Genomic DNA, 22433 nt, shown 5'->3' on the forward strand with positions numbered 1-22433 from the left:
CATTCATGCGCGAACTAAACTGGTGCCTAATACACTTCGATATCGCCCTGTTGACAAACGTCTGTGGACCTTTTTTTCCTTGGGCTTCCACTGAAAATGGGCTACGTCCCAGTCGGACTTTCCCAGAAAACAAGTGTTATGTAAAATACTTCAGCTCCACTATTAGCAATCCATTAACAGACAGCAGCCCTACAGCAAGTAGTAAATTTCTCCAGTTTTGAACAAGTCAACGCATCTACAGTCAGTTGTGCTACACTTGCACGTTAACCTAAACAGCACCTGCTGGCCACAGCATGTGCAGCGCATCAAGAAAGGACAAAACGCAAGAAAACGTCTTTTTAACCGAAAACTGTATTTTGTTTAACTGGACTTAGTACAATGTAGAATACCACAGCGCTCACCAGTCAGGCCCGGTCACTTCTAAAATATTACCAATACCAACGCGAGACACTCATATAATAAGAGCTTGAGAGCTAAAATACATTTTATGAAATAGGGAGCACCAATACTTGTAGATACCGTAATTATTTATTAAAACATGACAGCAGCCTTGAATTGGCGACCCGATTTCAGCCAGCCTAGTCTTTAGGTTTTGGACGTATTAACAAGAACAGGGCTAAACCGCGAATTAAAATTAGAACAGTGCAGCAGTATTGTGCCTACGTCAGTCGCAAGAATAACTTCCGCCTGTTTGCCTTACGTAGTATGGCAACCCATAAGGAACAGAAATCTTAGAGTTCTATGAGTACGCGTGCTTCTGCGGATTTATATGTTGGTATGAATTCTGGTTAAGTGAAGTCTGTAGTACTACACAATGGTTTTAACTGGTGAAGGACCACCTGGAAGTGATCGTGGTGGTGTTTCTGGGTATGGGATATGGAATATTTTGGAGTTGCAAACTAGGCTGGCAGAAATCGGGGCGCCTACTCAAGGTAAACAAACGGTTTAACTTCTGAGTTTATGGCCTAGGTCACATAAACCAGGCCTCTGGAAATCTGTTAGTTCTGGTCTTAAAGCATGTTATTTAAGTTGTTCATGCTTTCAAATATATTCGTTTTCCTGGTGAATGTTGTAGAATAGGCACTGGTTTTATTTGCTTCTGTTGCAGCAGGGTGGTTTCTAGTCAAAACATGTTGTGTATGGAGGGGAAAAATCACTGTATGTTTCTAGTGTTGATATAAATTTTGTTTTTAACGTTTTGCAGTAATTTCTAGAGAAATAAACGCCATTAGGATAGCATACCTTCAAATTGTCCAGATTTTCGCCATGTATTTTGGTCTGTACCTCATAAAACTTGTGGTTTTCTGGCAGATGAGTGATGACTGAAGTCATTAAATAATGACACACATTTGAGTATCCCACTTGTTTCATATTCATCAGAAAATGCATAACACATTTTGTTGTTCTAGAAACTTTCTAAACTTGTAAGAGCATTATATAAAATCTATCCCTATTTTTGGCTGTTTGTCCATTTTATTATTTTAGGTTTTACCCAGATTGTTTTCACTAAAAGGTTGAGAGCTGTGGGGGCAGAGATGCTAGTCTTGCAAGCCTTTATCATAGTTTATTTTGCTGTGGTAGAAGTGTGAAGCATCAGTTTTGTTGATAAAAAAAACTAATACTTTGCTGGTCTTCAGGTAACTTGTTTTTTGTAATGGGTACTGAAAACAGTGGATACATTGTTTTCTTTCTAATATGGTTTGAGTGGGTGTAGTAAATGTTAAGTAGTTTTATCTGTGAAGGGCTTTGTCATATTGGTGATAACACACATATATTAAAATACTAACGTATTGTACTGGCTGAAAATGTTTTTCTGACTTGTAGTAACTTTTAATGTATTTGTGAACTGTTTCCATGCACTTCACATTCAAAAGATTAGAGCACTGACACAAATCTTAACAATTCCATTGGGTGCTCTTCAGGGGCTTTTCAGCTTTAGAACCCCCAGGTTTGTCATGCTTTTCCTTATGAAGTTCTCTGCCGTCTCAGCAGTGATTCACAAAAAGCATTAAACTAAAAATCAAATGATGACATTAAGTTGTTTAGAAATGTATTAATGCTATTGATTGTGGCACAGATGGGCTAAAATATGAGTTGGACTATGTGTTTTATTTTTAAGGTTATTGCTTGGTAGAGCTAAGGTAGTGTGACATTTGTGTGCATCTGTACAAACTTTTATTCATTTGTCATATGTTTTTCATTTTATATTTATGCATTTAGCTAACCGAGTTAGATGGATTATATTTATGCATTTAGCTAACCGAGTTAGATGGACAGAGGTTTTGTAGTCTATTTTATGTACCTGGAAATAAAATTAAAGCAGCAGCACCTGCAGTTTAATGTCAGCTGTCTGTGTTCTATTAATGACATAATACAGAAGTGTAATAGAACAACATATGCTTAACAGAACAGCTTCTGGACGGATATTATCTAGGGCTGAAGTTCCGATTGTTATGGATGAGACTTTTTGAAGATGTGTATAGATTCATTGAGGAGTATTCAGTCAGTCTGACCATTATAAGCCTAGTCAATTAGTAGCTTGTTAACAGCTTATAACCTTAATGCTCTGCACTAACTGCCAGAAAAGATGTACAAGAAAATAGAGTTTCAGAAGGTGGATGGTAAATAGAAAAATGGCGCATGCTACTAAAATTGAACTTGGGATGGGAGAAATCATTATATTATTAGAGAATACATGGAATAGAGGTGGAAGTGAAATGAGTGGGTCAACCTTGCAGGCAGATTAGGCAGAACTATCTCATCATCCATTATCAGAATCCTTCTGTATCATTTGCATGACCGTGAATGTACTCATTTAATATATTTTGTCTTGGTACTTGTATGCAAGGTATGCATCCCTCTTAAGTCGAGCTCACCTGGATGAGGATAAGATGGCTGTTTGTTCAGTGAGGTAGGTTATGAACAAACAGTCATTTTAAATAAATAAACTAAAGAGAGTCTGGTCAAGTTATTCAAATAGAGCAATTTGATTGAGCTGGGTAGATGGGTAGATCTCACCCTGGCTAGATACTTCAATAAACAACTAATCCTTCCTTTGCACTATCCTTCTCAATATCGCCTGGCTGTTGTATCCTCCTTACACTACCTTCTCTATAGCGCCTAACTTTTGAATCCTTCTTACACCACTCATTTTAGAAGAAGATTAAAAAAAAAAAAAGTCGTCTTAATCGTATGAAACGAGACTTTTTTTTTTTTTTTTTTTTTTTTTTTTTTTTGGCAATGCTTTGACAAATGCATAATATTGTGTTTCTAAGTATCAACCTTTCAATTGTAGTACTGTCTATTTATCTCATTTGATGTAACTGGCATATATAAATTGTAAATACTATTGTAGTCTTCTGTGAAGCTTTTCTACTCGAGTCTCCACTGAAAACGGGCTTCTGGCCAAGACTGACACTACCTGGTCAACAAACTAAATAAATTTGTGTCCTTTAGATTTTCGTCCAAGGTTGAAGTATTGAGTATCCAATAGAATGCTGCTCTTCATGAAAAACACATGTTCATATAAACAATTTTTTGAAACTTGTAACAAATGGTTCTGATTCTGTAGTTCTAAAAGATCTAGACGTCTTTGACATTATTTGGTTATTAAGGATGGTATTCCAGTCTGTTTTCATGAGTATGTCGTTTATCCTTACCACCAAAGGGAACTATAATGCAATTTCTTTTTGGTTAAGTTTAATATTACTTCTTCTTCTCCTCCATAGGTGGTCAGTTGCTGACAGCTCCTGTCCTTATTAGCCCAGGTATACAAGACCTGACTTAGCATTCCCTGGGCTTAATGCAACCCACATCCTGGGCTGTTGAGGAGATACAGGATGTTTGTGCAGAATCCTACAGCTGTTGACCTGTGTCCATAACCTGCAGTGGCCTTGCCAGTTCCATAATTCCTGCCCTCAGAAGGTGCATGTGCACTTCCATGCATGAGCAACGTCCTAACAAAGTAATGCACAACTTTTGCAGCATAAAGCTCACCCGTTTCTTAAAGCTACTGCTGGATAAGCCTAGGCTATTTTTCCTTGCCCCCATGATGGATGAGCTAATATAGACTACTCACTCCCATCCTTCCCTAGGGCCGTTCCAGCTCCTGTTTCACTAATTAAACTCTGGTCATCAGGGGAGCAGTAAGGGCTTTTATTCTTTTGTGTCAAAGGGCCACTGACTTTACTTTTTTCTTTTTTGGTTCAAGATGTGGGAATCATGATCTCTGTTAATTTCAGATTATAGCAGAAAGATCCTAGGTTTGTCGGTGTTTTGTGTGTGTGTGTTATGTATGTATGTATTATGTCTGCATTGTTTGTTTTGGTCCCAAGATAATAGTATGGGCATGAACAGGAATTGGATTCAGGAAAGTGTACAGTGTGTAGTATGTGAAAGTGTGCGTGTGTCCCTTAGTTTTATTATTTTAGATTTCCATGTTTATCTGAGATATCAGTAAATATACTGATTTATTTTATACAATTAGTGTACTAAGTAAATTCTGACGTGCAGCAAGTTTGCACAATGTTTTCCATTTGTTCATTGTCTTCCCTAGGGTGTTAAGTTAATGGAAAAAGAAATTGTTAAATAACAGAGGAAAAACAAATGTAGCACAGGGAGAGCTTTTCACTGACTTTTTTTTGTGTGTGTGTGTGTCAGATGTACCTTTAATTTGTGGCTTGATTGGACATGTTTTTGTAGCGAAGGGCAGCACTTGATTTACAACCCTGAAAGGCTAGCATGACTACTACTCGTCATTTGTGTTCTGTTTAACTTCTCTTGAGTGACGGTTGTGTTTGGTTCATTTGAATGCGTTTCTGTGGCACAAGTCCTGGTGGCAAGAAATGGTATCATAGTTTTGCTGCATCTTGGGGTTCTCAAAGGTTGTAGCTTTTTTCAGCTGAAGGATTTAGTTTAGCTGCCTTCTTCAGAAGGAATAAGGTTCTTTGGTGTCATCTGGTGATTTTTCTCCAGCTGGTTAGTTGGTATTGCCAGATGGTTATGCGGGAAGGGAGAGCGTGAAAAAGTATTTAAGGTAACTTTAGCCAGATGGCTGTCTTACAGCACCTAATGTTGCTATAGAAAGTACATTGTCTGCCTTTTCGTTCTGCTAGAGCATTGGTTAATTTTGTAAACTTTAGAACTGCGGCTAATTGCTGAGATGTATTCAGCTGCTCTTGGTCTTCCCTTAACTCCTTTTGCAGGTATTACAAACTACATGTGATGTTTACATATTTGGCTCTACTTTTTATGAGGGAGTTCATAAAGGAGGACATCCAGAAGTATTGGCTAAGGTCTGTATCCTGCTGTTACAGAGAGTGGTTGTTCTTAAAATACCTTTACAGAACTGCACCAGCTGAATATAGGTCTCATTTTGGCCATTGGTATTCAAGGATATGGTGTTATGTATTCAGCAAACACCCATATGAAAGTAACTCTTGCTTGGGTTAAACTGCATACAAACCTTTTTTAATAATGAATAGAAAGTTAAAGATACTTAACATTGGGTCTGAAAAGGTCCAGGTGGCACAGAGGTGTAAATGTGGCACAGTGGCGCAGCAGGCAGTATTGTCACCTCACAGCAAGAGGTTACTTGTTTCTATTTGTAGTAAGTAACCATCCCTGTCTCTCCCCTCCTAGTACCTTATGGTTGTCTTTAAGAAAATTATTTCTGTGGTAACTTTGGCTACAACTAGAGTGCAGCAGAAGGGAGTGGTGTATTACGGGATGGAGAGAAGGGAGTGGTGTACTATGGGATGGAGAGAAGTTGGCTAGCTGGTAAAGTTTTATATAGTGAGCTGTACTTCTCGATGCTGAGAGCATCGGTCTAGTTGCTGCAGGTGGACTTGTTCGCATAGATCTAGAATTGTAATATGTCATATTCAGAACCTACATAACAGGTGTGTCATGAGGTATTCTGCTTCCACGAGCTTTGAATTTTAGGCTGTCCAGTGAATACAGACAGGCACGCACTTGCATTTTGAGTAGCCTCTACCTGCAGAACTTGGCTGGTAGTGAGCATTTGTCCCTAGTCCTTTGGGCTGCATATCTTGCACCTCTTTTGGAATATGGTATTACTGTTGGAGTAGATCAGATTGCTGCCCTCTCACAAGATGGACTGTGTAGCTAATGCCATTTTGTACATCCTTTGTGCCATGGTCGTATGGGTTAAACTTGATGATGGCTAGCCTTTTGTGCAGTACAGCTAACCTCTTTTATAAGACATTATTAAATTTATTGCCAACACACATTGCTGCCTGTTGGTCAGTGAATTGTCAGGCTGTCTAGCTGACTTTTAAAGTAATCAACCAAATCTTGATCGTGGAGTTGGATTTTTTTCTGTGGTCTCGTTGGATGGTCTTTGTTTTGAATCTTTTCTTTGTCACGTTGATGATCACAATTGATATTTGTTTAAAAACAGAAAAAACTCGACAGTAACATTTTGCTGCATGCATTGTACATAACAAGCTCCAGTATGTATGTATTCTTTTTTTTCTAACTATGCAGTGCTATAATATTTGTATGTTTTTCTCTTACTAAGTATGTATTAGGAGTTTTTCTCTCTGAGCTTTCACTAAAAAAATGGGTCTTGCATCACTCAGTTGAACTTGCCTGGTAAGCACATGCAAATAGTTTTTATTTTCATGTGTGCGCACTATACATAAGCTCCAGTATGATTCTGTGTGTACATGGTAGCATATTTGTATACTTTCCAGTTCTTATTGATTTACTTAAGTTTACTCATATGTGTGAGCATTATTTTATCTTTGTTCCGAAATGAATCTGTTATTACATTTATTTCATTTTGTAATGATTATTTCCTTTACTGTAATCAGTACTTTATTCACTACTGGTTTAATTAACTATTTCCACTTTGTATGATGTGTGTTTCATTGTTCTTAGTTGTTTTTTTTTGCTAATACTAAGACCATGCTTTTAAATATAAACTCCAATTATGTTGTATCATCTGCTGAGTATTTATTTTTTTTTCTTCCCAACAATTGTCAGGATGTGTTGGGATGAGTCCTTTAAATCCAGTTAACTCCACACATTAGTTGAAAGTGTGCACCCAGTTTCCTCTCTCCTTCCCTTCACATCTCAACAACGTATCTACAGTTTGAGGGGAAACTCTCAAGTCTGCTTTGAGATTAAAAGTACTTGTGTATAAATTTCAATACAAATATCCTGAATTTTTTGATTTTTTTTTTTTTTTTGCAACATATATAGTGGCCGTACATATTTCCATTGTTTTGTAGTTTTAAAATAACAGTTTTTCTTTCCCAATTTTTTGTAGTCATCTGACTTTTTGTTCTGCTAATTATCCCTTTTTTTAATATTCTGTTCAGTCTATTCTTGGTTCCAATAAAAACCTTACCGAAGTATATTACCACCCTTGATTTTTCAGGGGATGGATTCATGTCTTGACGTTACATCTGTCAATGTGTCTTAAAACGTCTCTCTGGATCGTTTCTGGGCACTTCTCTAGACTCAGTTGTCAATTTGCTGAGTGTAGGGTAAAACACTAAATTCTTTAATAGTCCACAAACAAACAGTATAGGTAAGTGCTTTCGCAGTTGCCTGCTTCCTCAGACCTTAATACAAAGACAATTATTCAAGATGCATTTATACATTACTATAGCCAATGATACCAGTTTAGTTTATGAGGCAAATTCCTTTTCCTAAGAACAGGTTTTAAAAAGACTGCACTTTTCAAACCTGGAGGGGCATATGCTTTTTAACTCAATTATCCACCTGAGTTCCACACATTCTGTTTCATTACTCACATCACCTTCTCTTAAATTTTCTAAGATATTTTTTTTGTAGCACTAAGGATTTAAAACTATGGTTGTCTCCTGCTTCTAAGACATGCTTTGCCAGTGCATTAGTCAGTTTCTTATTACGTATGTCATTAAGATGTTCCAGTACCCTTTCCTTCAACATAAGATTAGTTTTTCCAACATAGAAACATTCCCATAGTTTACATTTAGCCATATATACTATGTTTCTAGTGGAACAATCTGCATAGAGAGTTCTATAGGTTCCTTAGAAATAGGATGCATCGCCATACAAACTGGCCAAATACTAGGGCAGGCTTTGCAAGCTCTACATGCATGAGTTCCCCTGCGTTGTGATACAAGATGTTCCTTACGTCTGTTCTGCTTGTAACAAAGTCGCTGCTTCAGGTTTTTACAGTTTTTAAAACTCACCCTAGGGGTAGAGTCTATTACCATGCTTAATTTAGGATCTACTAACAAGATGGGCCAGTTTTCTTTTCACTACCTCACAAACTCTATTAACCCCTGCTGAATAAGTCAGACACATCCTATTCTTCACCTTCATACTAGATGTTATCCCTCTCCCTTCTTCAGTGGAAGTTTGTTCTGAATAATGTGGTCTAGTTTTTGTTCTATCAACCTCTTCCATGCCCTTTTTTATTTCCTCAGCTTTATAACTCCTGTCCATAAGGTCAGATGCAAGTCCATTCAAAGCTTCTCTTAGGGGTTCTGCATCTGTATGCAGTCTACTACACCTTAGTACCTGATTCTTAACCACATTCCTAGTAGTATGACTGGGATGCATACTAGTACAATGTAGTATACTATTTTTCCTACATTCCTTCCTGTACTGCTTGGTGGAGAGATTACCTAACATGTTTTTGGTAATCAACACATCTAGAAAACTAATTTCATCTTCAGAATAATGCAGGGTAAAGGACAAAAAAACGGTGCTACTCTCCAAGAACTGTACAAATTCTTTCAATTCCAGTAATTGACCATGCCAGATGAAAACATATATCATCCATAAAGCGTTTATAGAAGGTGATCTCCTTGAAACTGTCATTGTTAAAAATTCCTTTTCTCAGTTTGCAAGAACCAAATTTGCATATGTGTTGGCACATGCTGTGCCCATAGCAACACCTACAATGTGAAGGAAATGTTCATGTTCAAAGTGAAAAACATTGTTTTCTAGAATAATGTCTGAGTGCAGATCATATTTACCTTTGTATTACTATACCTAGTTTCTCGTACAAGAAGTTGCCTCTCATTCTCAACCCCTTCTTCATTGGGAATGGCCGTGAACAGGAGAATTGACATCTAGGGTTACAAAAAAAAGCTTTTTTTGATCGCTTTCTCACTATTATGCCTTGCCCAAATGAACAGATGTTCTAAAAATGGCTTATTATCCCTCAACACTGTTTTTCTATTTTATCCAGAACCCATCAAAGTTGTTTCTCTGCATATATGGACATTGGCTCCGTGAGCCAACCTCTGCCGGATACTATGGGTCTGTGTCTAGGATCTTTGTGCACTTTAGGCATACCATATATCACAGGTATAGTTGGGTGCTCAACAGAGGAGTATGTGTACAATGAATAATCTATTAAATCTGTCATCAGCATATCATACAGGTAGAAATTCAACCAATTTATAATGCCATTCACCTGATATTTCTGTAGAACTGCATACACTCTTCTATCATGAAGCATGTCATACATTCTTTCCATATAAATCTGTTTATCTAAAACCACTATGTCGCCTATGTTTGCCGGTCTGATAATAAAGTGCTAGTCTCTCACTAATGAATTTAAGGCCTCATATTCCTTACAAGACAAGTTAAAAATTCAATTTACTACCTCCACTAAAATCTTTCCTACCTCCACTAAAATCTTTCCTTAAGTCATCTTCGCATAAATTAATAAAAGCCTCCATTGCTGGTGAATTGTCTGGTATAAAAGTACTGGCTTTCTTAAAAACATTGCCATCATTGGAAGCACTATGCTCCTCCATAAAAACTGTTTTTAACATCACATTTTTCGCAAACATTTTTAATTCTAAAATTGTTTCCACTAAATCAAGTTTAGTAGCAGGTTTAAATGACAGACCTTTATTTAGTAGCAGGTTTAAATGACAGACCTTTATTTAGCACTATCATTTGTTCTCGTGTCAGTTCAGTGGAAGACAGATTAGAAACTAAATTAGTTATCTTCGATTGCGTGTCTGTGGGCCCAAGTACTTTTATACCAGACAATTAACCAGCAATGGAGGCGTTTATTAATTTGTGAAGATAACTTAAGGAAAGATTTTATCAGGTGAATGGCATTATAAATGGGTTGAATTTCTACCTGTATGATATGCTGATGACAGATTTAATAGATTATTCATTGTACACATACTTTGTTGAGCACCCAACTATACCTGTGATGTATGGTTTGCCTAAAGTGCACACAGATCCTAGACACCTAACCTTCAGACCCAATGTCCATATATGCCGAGAAACAACTTCGATGGGTTCTGGATAAAATAGAAACAGTGTTGAGGGATAGTAAGCAGTTTTTAGAACATCTGTTCATTTGGGCGAGGCATAGAAATGAGGAAGCAATCAAAAAAGCTTTCTTTGTAACCCTAGGTGTCAATTCTCTGTTCACGGTCATCCCTAATGAAGAAGGGGTTGAGAATGTGAGGCAACTTCTTGTACGAGAAACTAGGTATAGTAATACAAAGGTAAATATGATCTGCACTCTGTTATACATGATTCTAGAAAATAATGTTTTTCTCTTTGAACATAAATATTTCCTTCACATTGTAGGTGTTGCTATGGGCACAGCATGTGCCAACACATGCAAATTTGGTTCTTGCAAACTGGGAAAAGGAAATAATTAACAATGACAGTTTCAAGAAGAACATCACCTTCTATAAACGCTTTATGGATCATATGTTTTCATCTGGCATGGTGAATTACTGGAATTGAAAGAATTTGTACAATTCTTGGAGAGTAGCACCGTTTTTTTGTCCTTTACCTGCATTATTCTGAAGATGAAATTTAGTTTTCTAGATGTGTTGATTACCAAAAACATGTTTGGTAATCTATCCACCAAGCAGTATAGGAAGGAATGTAGGAAAAATTGCATACTACATCGTACTAGTATGCATCCCAGTCATACTACTAGGAATGTGGTTAAGAATCAGGAACTAAGGTGTAGTAGACTGCATACAGATGCAGAACCCCTAAGGGAAGCTTTGAATGGACTTGCATCTGACCTTACGGACAGGGGTTATAAAGCTGAGGAAATAAAAAAAGGGCATGGAAGAAGTTGATAAACTGGATAGAACAAAAACTAGACCATATTATTCAGAACAAATTTCCAGTGAAGAAGGAAGAGGGATAACATCTAGTATGATGGTGAAGAATAGGATGTGTCTGACTTATTCAGCAGGGGTTAGTAGAGTTTGTGAGGTAGTGAAAAGAAACTGGCCCATCTTGTTAGTAGATCCTAAATTAAGCATGGTAATAGACTCTACCCCTAGGGTGAGTTTTAAAAACTGTAAAAACCTGAAGCAGTGACTTTGTTACAAGCAGAACAGACGTAAGGAAGATCTTGTATCACAACTCATGCATGTAGAGCTTGCAAAGCCTGCCCTAGTATTTGGCCAGTTTGTATGGTGATGCATCCCATTTCTAAGTAACCTATAGAACTCTCATTCTATGCAGATTGTTTCTAGAGGAACAATGTGACTGTTTCTATGTTGGAAAAACTAATCTTATGTTGAAGGAAAGGGTACTGGAACATCTTAATGATATACGTAATAAGAAACTGACTAATGCACTGGCAAAGCATGTCTTCGAAGCAGGAGAACAACCATCGTTTTAAATTCTTAGTGCTACAAAAAATCTTAGAAAATTTAAGAGAAGGTGATATGAGTAATGAAACAGTGTGTGGAACTCAGGTGGATAATGGATTTTAAAGCATATGCCCCACAGTGCCGTCTCTCTAAAACCTGTTCTTAGGAAAAGGAATTTGCCTCATTAACTAACTAAATTGGTATAACTGGCTGTAGTAATGTATAAATGCATCTTGAATAATTGTCTTTTGTATTAACGTCTGAGGAAGCAAGCAACTGCGAAAGCACTTACCTATACTGTTTGTGGACTATTAAAGAATTTAAAGTGTTTTACCCTACTCTCAGCAATTGACAACTTTATTTGCTGCAGCATATACTGTTTTGGTTTGTCTGATACCAGTGGCACTCTATATTTTTTACTTCTCTAGACTCTTCAAAATAGATGTCACAGAAGAAGAACTGAACAGTTGTCTTTTTTTTAATTGGTACTTTGTCACCCCAGTTTGAATATGACTTTGGATGTTTAAATGTCTTTAGTTTTTATGCAAACTGGGCAGAATTGTTACCTTGTCTCATTCCTTCCTTTCAGTTTACCCTTTATGATCTTGTTAGGACTGAATATGTTTCAGCCTGTTTGCTCTGGTTGGGAATACTTTGTTTTAATCTGGTACCAATAAGTAACTGACATTGTGGTAGACCACTACCTTGCAGGGTAGGATTTCTCTTCCAGTAATACGAAGTGTGAATCAGCATAACAGTTTGTAAGTAAGCCTTTATCATTTGACTGTGCCTTAGTCTGAAGATTTCTTAAAGGATAACCTACACCTTAAATATGTCTCATTTCTTCACAGTTATCCCCATACTTCCACGCATTTTAAAAGATTTGGCAGTTCTTTCCTAGTCCACGTACTCACTGCACACCATGATGGGTCTGAATCAAGTCCCATGATACTACTTTAGGAATTCATCTCACTTGTTTTTGCATCTTAACACCTTTCATATTTGAAAGTTCCTTGCCAAGAAAAAGACGTATAGCCAGCTTTCTTTTACCTCCTTTTTTTTTTTTTTTGGTGAGGGCAGGATGCCAGGTTATCAAGACTTGGCAGCCAACTCCACAGAGCCACGATCTGTGGTTAATCAAAAGTGTCACAAGGGGTGACCACAGAGAGCTCCCCTGGACTCTTGCAATGGTAGAATTAACAGAAGGTTAATGCTGCCCATCAAATTATGTATTCGAAAAGGGGTCCAGTTCTCTGGCTTAACTGTGTAGCTTAGCTGTGAGTTCTGGCCTTTTGTTTAGGACCCCCGTATTTCTTTTATCAATCCTTGAAAGGGAAGGCAATGAAAGAGTATAGGTAATCTCTTAACCTGCAATATAAATTAAATTCTTGGCATCTTCCCATTCTGTCATCTTTCCCTTTCTAGTTATTTGCTCCCAATACCTTGGTTCTTTTGTCAGTTTTCTCCAATAAATTCCAAACCCCTCTTGCCTATTTTCTATATCCCTAATTGCAGTCATCCCTATCAGCAGAGTCTCCCTTTCTCCATTTCTGTGTTGGCTTAGTTCTTGGAATACTTTCTGCTATTTTATGGATATAATGTTCTGTATGATTGTTATTCTTCATAAAGGCCTGCATCCAAAATCCCAGTCTCTCGTTTTTTGAGCCCCCCCCTCCCCGTTTCAGCATTGTCCCTTTCCACTTTGAATTATAGTTTTCTGCTTTGTGCTATGTATAAGAGCCTTAAACTGTATAGCTCTGAAGTACTCCTTCAAATTGGTAATCCCTCTCTGCCCTGTTCTGCTGGAAGAATCATCTTATTCTGCTTGATTCTTGCTGTCTTTTCCTCCCAGGTGAAGTCCTTCAGCTCTTTATTAATTGCTATCCACAACTTCTCTGTTTGATAAAAAATATGCCTGACCTGTGTATATAAGAGTTACTGTGTCTTTCGGCTTTTCCCGGTTAGGGGTTGCCACAGCGGAACGCCGGTCCGCTAATGATTGGTAGTTGATTTTTACGTGCCGAGTTACCAGCCCTGATGCACAACCTTCACCGAAGGTACGCCCATTCACGCAGGTCTCCACGCAGAAGGCACTGTCCGGTTCAGTTCTCAGCTAGAGCGTTTTACTGTGAGGCAACAACGCTACCGAAGGGCTAAAAACATTTTGCATGTGTCTTACTATCCATATAATAAGGTTTCCATTTTCTCAGATTTTGTATTATCTTTTGTTTAGTATCTTCTCAAATATCCATGGCTGCCACAGCAGATCATTTTTAATCCAAACTGCTAAGTACTTCATTTTATCATGTCCCATAAATGAGGATATTGCTGAACCAATTTGTGTATGGGTAAATAATTTACCGCTATTGCTGTTTGTTTTAGCTTCATTAATTTTGTATCACAAAAAAAAGATTTGAAACTCTGAAAATGTTCACAACACTTTTAACGTTTCTCTGGTTTGTCTGGTATAAAATATCTGCAGATAGAGCCAGCTTTTCTCGACTACCATACCAATTATATCCTTGAATTTGAGTCCCTTATTTTCTTTGCCAGTGGTCCTAAATATAATGCAAATAAAGGGGGAAAGTAGACACCCCTGTCTGGTTCCTCTGCTCAAGCAGAAATTATCAGAAAGGACCCCACCTACTTTAATTTTCACCTCCAATTCCTCCTATATCCTACTAACCAACTATATATATATATATATATATATATATATATATATATATCTATATCTATATATATATATAATACACACACACATACACAAGTATGTATATATATATATATATATATATATATATATATATATATATATATATATATATATATATATATATATATATATATATATATATATATATATATATATATATATATATATATATATATATATATATATATATATATATCTATATACACTTCCAGGATATGTTGGTACTTCTCCTTCCCTCTTCCTCCACTTAAAATACTGTTAAACGTAACCTTCCAGATATCATTTTTTTTTTCCCCCTCCTAGCTTCAGAACTTCCACAGGAATACCATCTATTCCTCTGGACCTTCCTGTAGATTGGGTATGCATCACAATTTTTATCTCCTCTCCTCCTATCATAACCATTAGTAATTGAGCCTCATCTACCTCTAACCTTGGCATATTTAATTCTTTCATAAACCTTTATATTTGTATCTTTTGATTTCCATATTTCTCTGCTTTATACAGAATTTAATAGAATTTCTGAAATATTTCTAATACCGCTACAGGATCTCTTTACCTTCCTTGTTATAGGCTCCCAAAGCTTGGTTTCAGCTCTTTCTATTTTCTGTTGCCTGAGTCGTGCTACATGTTTTGTGCTCTAGTGTTATTTTCAAAAAGCAATTGCTTAACGGCAGTCTTTCTAAACTCAGGCATGTTATCGAGGTAATCTTTTTTTATTTTCTGCTTGGCATTCTGCAGTTGATCCTCTTCATGTTGTGTGAGATTCCCCCTATTCTGAATTACTTTTAACATTTTTGTCAGTCCCTCCAAATAATTCTTGTTACTTAACCACATCTCCCTTTTTTTCATTTCCACCCTATTTTTAAACTCCACCTTAATTTTATCCCATTCCTAGCTATATTTTCAGAGAATTTCTATCCCCTCTAATAACTCCTGAGTAGTCTCCTCTACCATTCCTTAAATTCCTCTCTTTACAACAGATGGGTGGGAAAGCGCCAATGTCTCATTTTTTTTTCTTTCGTTACCCTGTGTCTTTATTTTGGTTATTATTGGCGCATGATCTGAAATAGTTATTGGGTGCTTATCAAGAAATTCAATTAAAATGTACATGTTCTTGTGAAATGTAAATTCTGTCGAGTCTAGCCCGGTTTTTATATCGTGGGGAAAATATGTAAATTCAGTCTGAACCCCTATTATTGAATTTGCATCTTCAGTGTCAAATGTTTTCATAATTTTCTTAAAATCTACCCTCCTTTGTTGTACTTTCCCTTCTGGGCCCCCCCAGACGCATCTTCACTGCTGCAAATTACATTCCAGTCCCCATCTGTAAGTAACATTCCTTGCTAAAAACCAATTATTTCTCCCAGAATTTTTCTTAAGCTCCATTATAGCAGTTGTAGGTGGAATATAAATACATGCCAATGTAATTAGCCCCTTGGCACTACAAATCTGCCACTGTTATCTCCTCCTCTATATTTTTTTTTCTCTCTTACTTTTTATTTTTGTTCCAGGTATTCAGGTGAATATTCTGAAAACATTCCTTTATCAGATCACATGTTCAGTTCTAAGTGTGTCTTTCCTGTAACATAGCTGTCTGCACTCTATATATTTTTTTAATATAGTTTACTACTCGTAGGTAGGTACTAGGCTATCGGCCCAACAGCCTAAGTAAGCCTAGCCAACAAAGTTCCCTGGCTTACACCCACCCAGGAATGTTAATTTCCTGTGCCCCTGTCGAGCAGAGCCACAGAAGTGATCCCTGGGGTGTGTTTCCTATTTTCCATCCACTCATCAAGATTTTTCTTGAAGAGTGTTAATGAGGAACTTTGCTTGACATAGATGGGTAGGTTGTTCCAGAGTATGGGAAGTCTCTGGGGCAAGAATCTATCCCTCCATCAAGTCCTGTTTATTGTGGTGACAAGGGTTAGGTCCCTAGAGCATGTATCCCAGAAGGATTGGGATTTCTTTAGGTGTAGCATGTCCAACAGCTCTGGGTTTGACATAGGTGATAGCTTTATACGTTAGGCAGAGATCACCTTAGAGTAGATGATATGCTACAGAGTAAAGCTGGTGTTTTTTGAGACTATCAGTGTAGGGCATCTGATTGAGGCAAGTAATTCTCTTTGTGAGATACTTCTGTGGCCTTTCCAGCTGCTGCAGATGTCTTGTGAGGTACATTCCAAAAGGGGCGTTGTACTCTATAATGAGTGTCGAGTAGAGGGGAACAATGACCCTTTTTTTTTCTGGATGAGAACCCTTTTGTGATGAGGTGTTCCATGTAGAAGGATTCCCTGACTACTGTGGCAGTGTGATTATCAAAGGAGAGACTACTGTCCATCTGGGTCCCAAGGTCTCATCACGCATTCGGTGTTAAGAAAACTGCCGCCTATGTGGTAGTTCATGGGTACAGAGTTTTTACCAAAGGGGAAAACAATGCACTTATTGGCATTGAGCTTGAGCCCATGGCTGTGACACCAGGCATCTGTCTCAGTGAGGCCTTTCTGTAGGATGTCCACATCATTTGGGACTCTACTATAGCTCCTAGTTTGTAGTCATCTGCAAACTTACTTAGCCAGAGGCCTTCTGTGTTGACCTGTACTTCAGAGAAGTAGATACCAAAACAGGAGAGGTCCCAGGACTGAACCCTGTGGTACTGTACTTGTCACTGGTTTGAAGTCAGAGATTTGGAGTCTGCAACTTTTACAGTGTGGGTGTTTTCAGTGAGCCAGTTGACAGCCCATCTTGTGTCATAGGGATTTATACCTAATTTAGTGAGTTTGGCTATAATTCCAGAATGGGGGGTGGTGTCGAAAGCCTTGGCGAGGTCAAGATAGGCTGTGTGAATCACCTTACCCATGTTTACAGCTTTGGTGATTGCCTCAAAGAAGTCGACCAGGTTCAGGAGGCAAGATCTGCCTTTCACAAACCTGAACTGGGTGGGGTCCAGAGTTTGGAGGCTACCAATTATGAATTCCATGATGATACGTTCCATGCCTTGCAGACCAGGCTCGTCAGGCTAATAGGGCGATTAGTTCCCATGATCAGTGGTGGCTCTCCCTTTGTGGAGTGGGATAACTGTTGCTGTGCGCCATTTAGTGGGCACAAAGCCTGACGTGAGGCTATGATTGAACATGGTGCTTAGGTGGGGAGCCAGTTCATTCTGAAGTTCGTGTAAAACGCAGTCTGGGATGTTGTCCATTCCCATGGATGCTGTGTTTTTTTGGCTTTAGAGAGTGCTGCTTTTACCTGTGAAGTTGTGATTACAGGGACTCTGCATTCTTCCTGTATAGATATGGGCCCTTTAGGGGATTAGAGGGGGGAAGTAAAGTTAGCTCTGATCAGTTGGTTCTGTAATTTTTGTGCCATTGTGCTGTGCTGTAACTCGAAGCAGACCTGGGTGTTGCTATTGAGATTCTTGACATAGCTATAGAATGCTTTGTGGTTGTCCTTAGAATCTGTGGCAATCTTGTTTTTATAGCTAGCTTTGAATGATCTTATAAGGGATCTCGGCTTCTTGCTGAGGCTGACCAGGGAGCTCCTCCACTCCATGGGATTTTACTCTCTTTTGCAACAGTTTCTTCCTTCTGTTGTAGAGTTTGTTTATGGCAGGGGACCGTCAGATTGGCTTCCTTTTTTTTTTTTTGGAGGATAGCATCTTGGTTCTGTTTGGGATAGCACGATCCATGCACTCGTGTAAGTGCTTATAGAGTGCATTTGTGTAGGATTCAGCAGTCGTAACTGTATTGTCCATCTGCATGGGTGTCATGAAGTTCGCCACTTCTGTCTTAAGAAGCATGAAGTTGGCTTTGGAGAAATTTTTTTTACCATGGTTTCTTTAATGGGGGGTGGGGGCAGGATGTGGATATCTAGGGTGATTAGCTTATGGTCGGATCTGACCAGCGAGGAGTTCACTTCAGGTGTGGAACACCAGTCGCTCATGTTGGTAATGACTAGGTCTAGGATATTGTTGCCCCTGGTGGGGGTGTGGATAAGTTGATCCAGGGCATTGGAATGTGTGAATTCCAGAAAGCAGTGAACGAAGGAGATGGTACATGATTAGTTTTCCCAGTTAATGGTGGGGTAGTTGAAATCGCCCAATATTGGGGTGTTTGGTTGAACCCTAATATTTTCCAGTATATCAAGAAAAGAGGAGTGGGAATCCTGGGGCATGGTGGGGGATCTGCAGCAAGCTACAGTTTGGATTTCAGTTTTGCCCAGAGTTAGTTGCACTTGGATAACCTCGGCTGCATTATGCTGAGCAGCTAGATTGGACGTGTGGATATCCTTAATGAATATGGACACACCTCCGCCTTTGGTGTTCCGGTCCAGGTTAGATGGCCGAAAAGTGTCGTATGAGTTACAGCCTGGTAATGCAGGGGTGCTCTCCGGATACTTGAACCAGGTCTTAGTCACTGCACAGACATCGATGTTCTCCATTTTAAGGAGTGCCTCGAGTGAGTGCATTTTGAGATTTAGACTTCTAGCATTGAGTAGCATTACCCTCAGTTTTTGCTTGCCTGTTCCTGTTATGGTGGTGAATTTGTCATGTGAACCTTGCCTTTTGGGTGGTGAATTTGTTATGTGAACCTTGCCTAAAAAAGGCACTATAGGGGTGGCAAGAGCCTTTGCCAGTATCCAGAATCCCAGGGGTGACAGGTGCAGGCCATCTCTGGCAAAGCATTGTGGTCTGCTGACCATGTCGTCCCAGGCAGACAGATACTGTATCCACTTAGAATGACACCAGAAGCTTAGCCAATTGTTGAAGTCAATCATTTTGTCCTTGTACTGCGGTATCCATTCGGGGCGATGGCAGGATGCTGATGCTGCTCAGCACTAGGGTCATTCCTGCCTGGGCTACAAGATTTTAGAGATCTTCCATGTCTCTCTTTTCATGTAGTCCAGGGAGGTACGTCTCAGGTCATTCACACCAACATGGACAATCAGTCGTATTTGTACTTGTTGTGGAGTGACCTCAGTGTGTGGGTTATGTGGCGGATCCTGGCACTCGACAGGCAGCAGACAGTGAACTTCTCCTTGTTTAGCCTGGTGAGTGGGACATCAATGTGCCTTACTATAGAGTCACCTATGACTAGTGTGTTGGGTACATTGTTTTGCCTTATGGGCTGTGGTTGAGTGGCACACTGAGTATGTGGGCTATGTGTCATTTGGGGTGTGTTGGTGGTGGGAGGTTGCTTGCATTTCTACTTTGGAGGTCTCTGTTGCTTGAGCAGATTATTATTGAGAGCCTCCATGAATGTTTTTGCGTTTCTTTGTGGATTTTGGTCGTTTAGGTTTAGTGGGACTATATGATGAGCGTGATGTGATGCAAGTGTTTACTTTCTCCTCTTGACTGTCAAGTTCAGTCTTTGTTGGAGAGAGCTTTATCTCCAGTTTGGCTAGATAATTGCATCTCTCTCACAGGTTGTAGTGTTGTGTGGTAGGAGGAGAGGGTTGTCTGTGTACACGAGGCAATTGCTACATTGCCCCAAGATGTCCAAATACATTAGATAGGAGAGAACACTTTTTTTTTGTATTTATTGTGAGACTGTTGACATTTAAAGAGATTACAGAAAGCATCATTGCATTAAAAAAAGTTATTCCCACCTTTTATATGCAACACCTTTTTTGTTAAATGCCTAGTTCTAGCTTTTGTGTTACATGCATACACTGTTTGGCAGGTTGAACTTTCTTGTCTTATCCATTTGAACCTATGTCACAAGCTACAAAACATTTTTTTTCCAGAGGGCTTTCAATAAAACAAAACACATAGCCCCAGTATCACCTTAAAACCTGTTAACATAATACTAACGGAACTATACACCTCTTCAGATGTTGAAGTTTTATCCTCCTGATAGGAAGAAAGTCCCAAAATTGACAGCCGCACCAGACTTGAGTTAGCCTAAAAGAAAGGTTATGCATTGTGAAGCCTCTAATTCTACTAAGTGCCAATTGGTTTTGTCTTGACTTTATAGCTCTCTCAGCTAGGAAAACCCCTGAATGCTTTCAGACAGCTAGCCAATTTCTCTCTTTTTTTTTTCCCCTCAGCCAATCACTTTCAAGGTCCTTAATCCAGTTATTCCCCTATAGAAGAATGAGAAAAGGCACACAGGTTTTCTCTTGTCATGCTTTTTTTTTTACATTGCAGTGCCTACATTTCTTAAAACTGAGCACAAAGAATGGAGAAAAGAAAAATTAAACAGCACCTGTTTACAATCCCTGTTGCACAAAAATTACGGAGAAAACTTTATAGTATGCAAGGAAAACCACACCCCTCAAGAATAGTACTACAAGAAAAATATCTTTACTTGCAGTTAACTGTTTTCCTCCCCAAAGCACTTTTCTGAACATTAATGACATGAAGTAGGGCATTTCCTGTAGATAAAGTCCAGCATTTCCTGTAGATAAAGTCCAGCATTTCCACATTTTTTTCTGTCATAGTTTTTAAATATAATTATTGCATTGTAAACCCACATTAAGTTCCTTTTCATCACCATCTCCCATATCCTGTATCTGCTTCATTTCCTACATACACACCATTTTTCTAGTTAACTGTTGTGCTCCCTTCCTTCTCTTTGACATTTTCTGTTGAAACATTGGCTAAGGTTTCACAGGCTAGTCTCTCTGTGGTCTTTATTACTAGAAGAACGAGAAGCATAATCTCCTTTTGTTTCACAGCTTACATTTCGTTGGACAAACTTTTTTGTATTTATTCCTTAGCATGTATTTCATCAAAAAAGTTTTTGTCCCTCCAGGGAAGAATACCTTGAAGACAGATGGTACAAAAGTTTGAATCTCGCACCTGCATATCAACATTCCTTGAATAGTGGAGTAATTTTGCTTCTCTTCTGCCTGGTGTACAATGAGTAATCGTGCTCCAGAAATACACTGCTGTTTCTCACTTTTAGTACTTTGTCCTTCTGCCACAGTTTTGTCAGAATCAACTCCTCCTGCTGGTAGGATTGCATCTTTATTGTTAAAGGTCTAGGTTGCTTTCTCATAGCCAGATTTGGAGCATACCTATGATGTTGTACCCTTTCAATTAACAACTCCTGCTCCAGTCCAGTTGCTTATTTGTGCTTTCATAAAATTTAATGCAGTCTGTTTCTTCCAGCTTCTCTGCTTTATAGCTGAAAATCTCAAGTTTTCCTTAAGTGCTCTATCCTCTCAAAAAAAAAAAAAAAAAAAAAAAAATTAGAATTTAAACATCTCTTCCTACGCAGTCATGTTTTCAGCCAGCCTTTTCTTCATTTTGTATTCAGAGTTTTGCACCTTTATCACCTCCTCTGCATATCTGTTAAAAACTTCTTCCTTTTTTCCAGCCATTTGTTGTTTGTGTTGACATACTCCATCAGTGTTTTGTTTATTTTAACCAGGTCTGTGTGCAATTGCCTTACATCTTCCTGTAGGTTACTGGAATCAAAGTCTGAAGATTGCTTGCTGTTTGCTGAACAGCAGCATAACTGTCCCAAGTCAGGGTTTCTCCCTCACTTTTTGTAGCTGATGTTTTCCAGGTCTTCTCTATATTTTTTCTTGGCATCAAGGCAGTACACTTACTAGTCATAAATGCAAGTCTACTGGCCTTCTCTGCTGCTTCTTTCGGCTGCTCCCATTAGGGGACGCCACAGCGGATCATCTGTTTCCATTTCTGCCTGTCCTCTGCATCTTGCTCGGTCTCTGCTGAGTTTCTGTTTTCACACTGGGAGAGCTACAGTTGAGCTATTACTCAGTGTGCAGCCATCTGTGAAGTCCGAAGAGCACTCCTCTTGGTGGGTTTTCAAAGATCGATCAGACTATGTTTCTGTATATCTGGGCATATATGTTCTCTGTAGTGGGGAAAAGCCAACAGCTAACGGTACAAATCACATGAAAATAACATCCCTTCCACATATGTAATGACGACAAACATACTTTTCACTATGTTTCTGCGGTGGGGGGGTTTGACACATTGGGGTTAGGAAATTAACTTTTTCCCACTGTAGCGTGATGTTGGAGTTGGTATATTTAATTTACGGGGGGGGGCAGGGGGGCTTGCCCCCCTACCGAAACATAGTAAAACTTGTTTGGTAGTTTTGATGTCGTTATATGCAGAGGGGATG

General features: G+C 38.7%; 1 protein-coding gene across 1 annotated transcript in view; it reads left to right on the forward strand.

Annotated features, from left to right (window-relative positions):
* Nucleotides 1-692: 692 nt before the first annotated feature.
* SF3B2 (splicing factor 3b subunit 2) overlaps nucleotides 693-22433 on the forward strand; it is a gene marked incomplete in the record, with an annotated part of 1007319 nt that continues 985578 nt past the window's right edge. Inside the window, 1 exon segment of the mRNA XM_044075829.1 lies at nucleotides 693-932. Within this exon segment, the coding sequence (XP_043931764.1) occupies nucleotides 815-932 (118 nt within the window).

This window comes from Protopterus annectens, chromosome 6.part1, assembly GCF_019279795.1.
Source record: "Protopterus annectens isolate FY-2018-M chromosome 6.part1, PAN1.0, whole genome shotgun sequence".
Taxonomy (NCBI): domain Eukaryota; kingdom Metazoa; phylum Chordata; order Ceratodontiformes; family Protopteridae; genus Protopterus; species Protopterus annectens.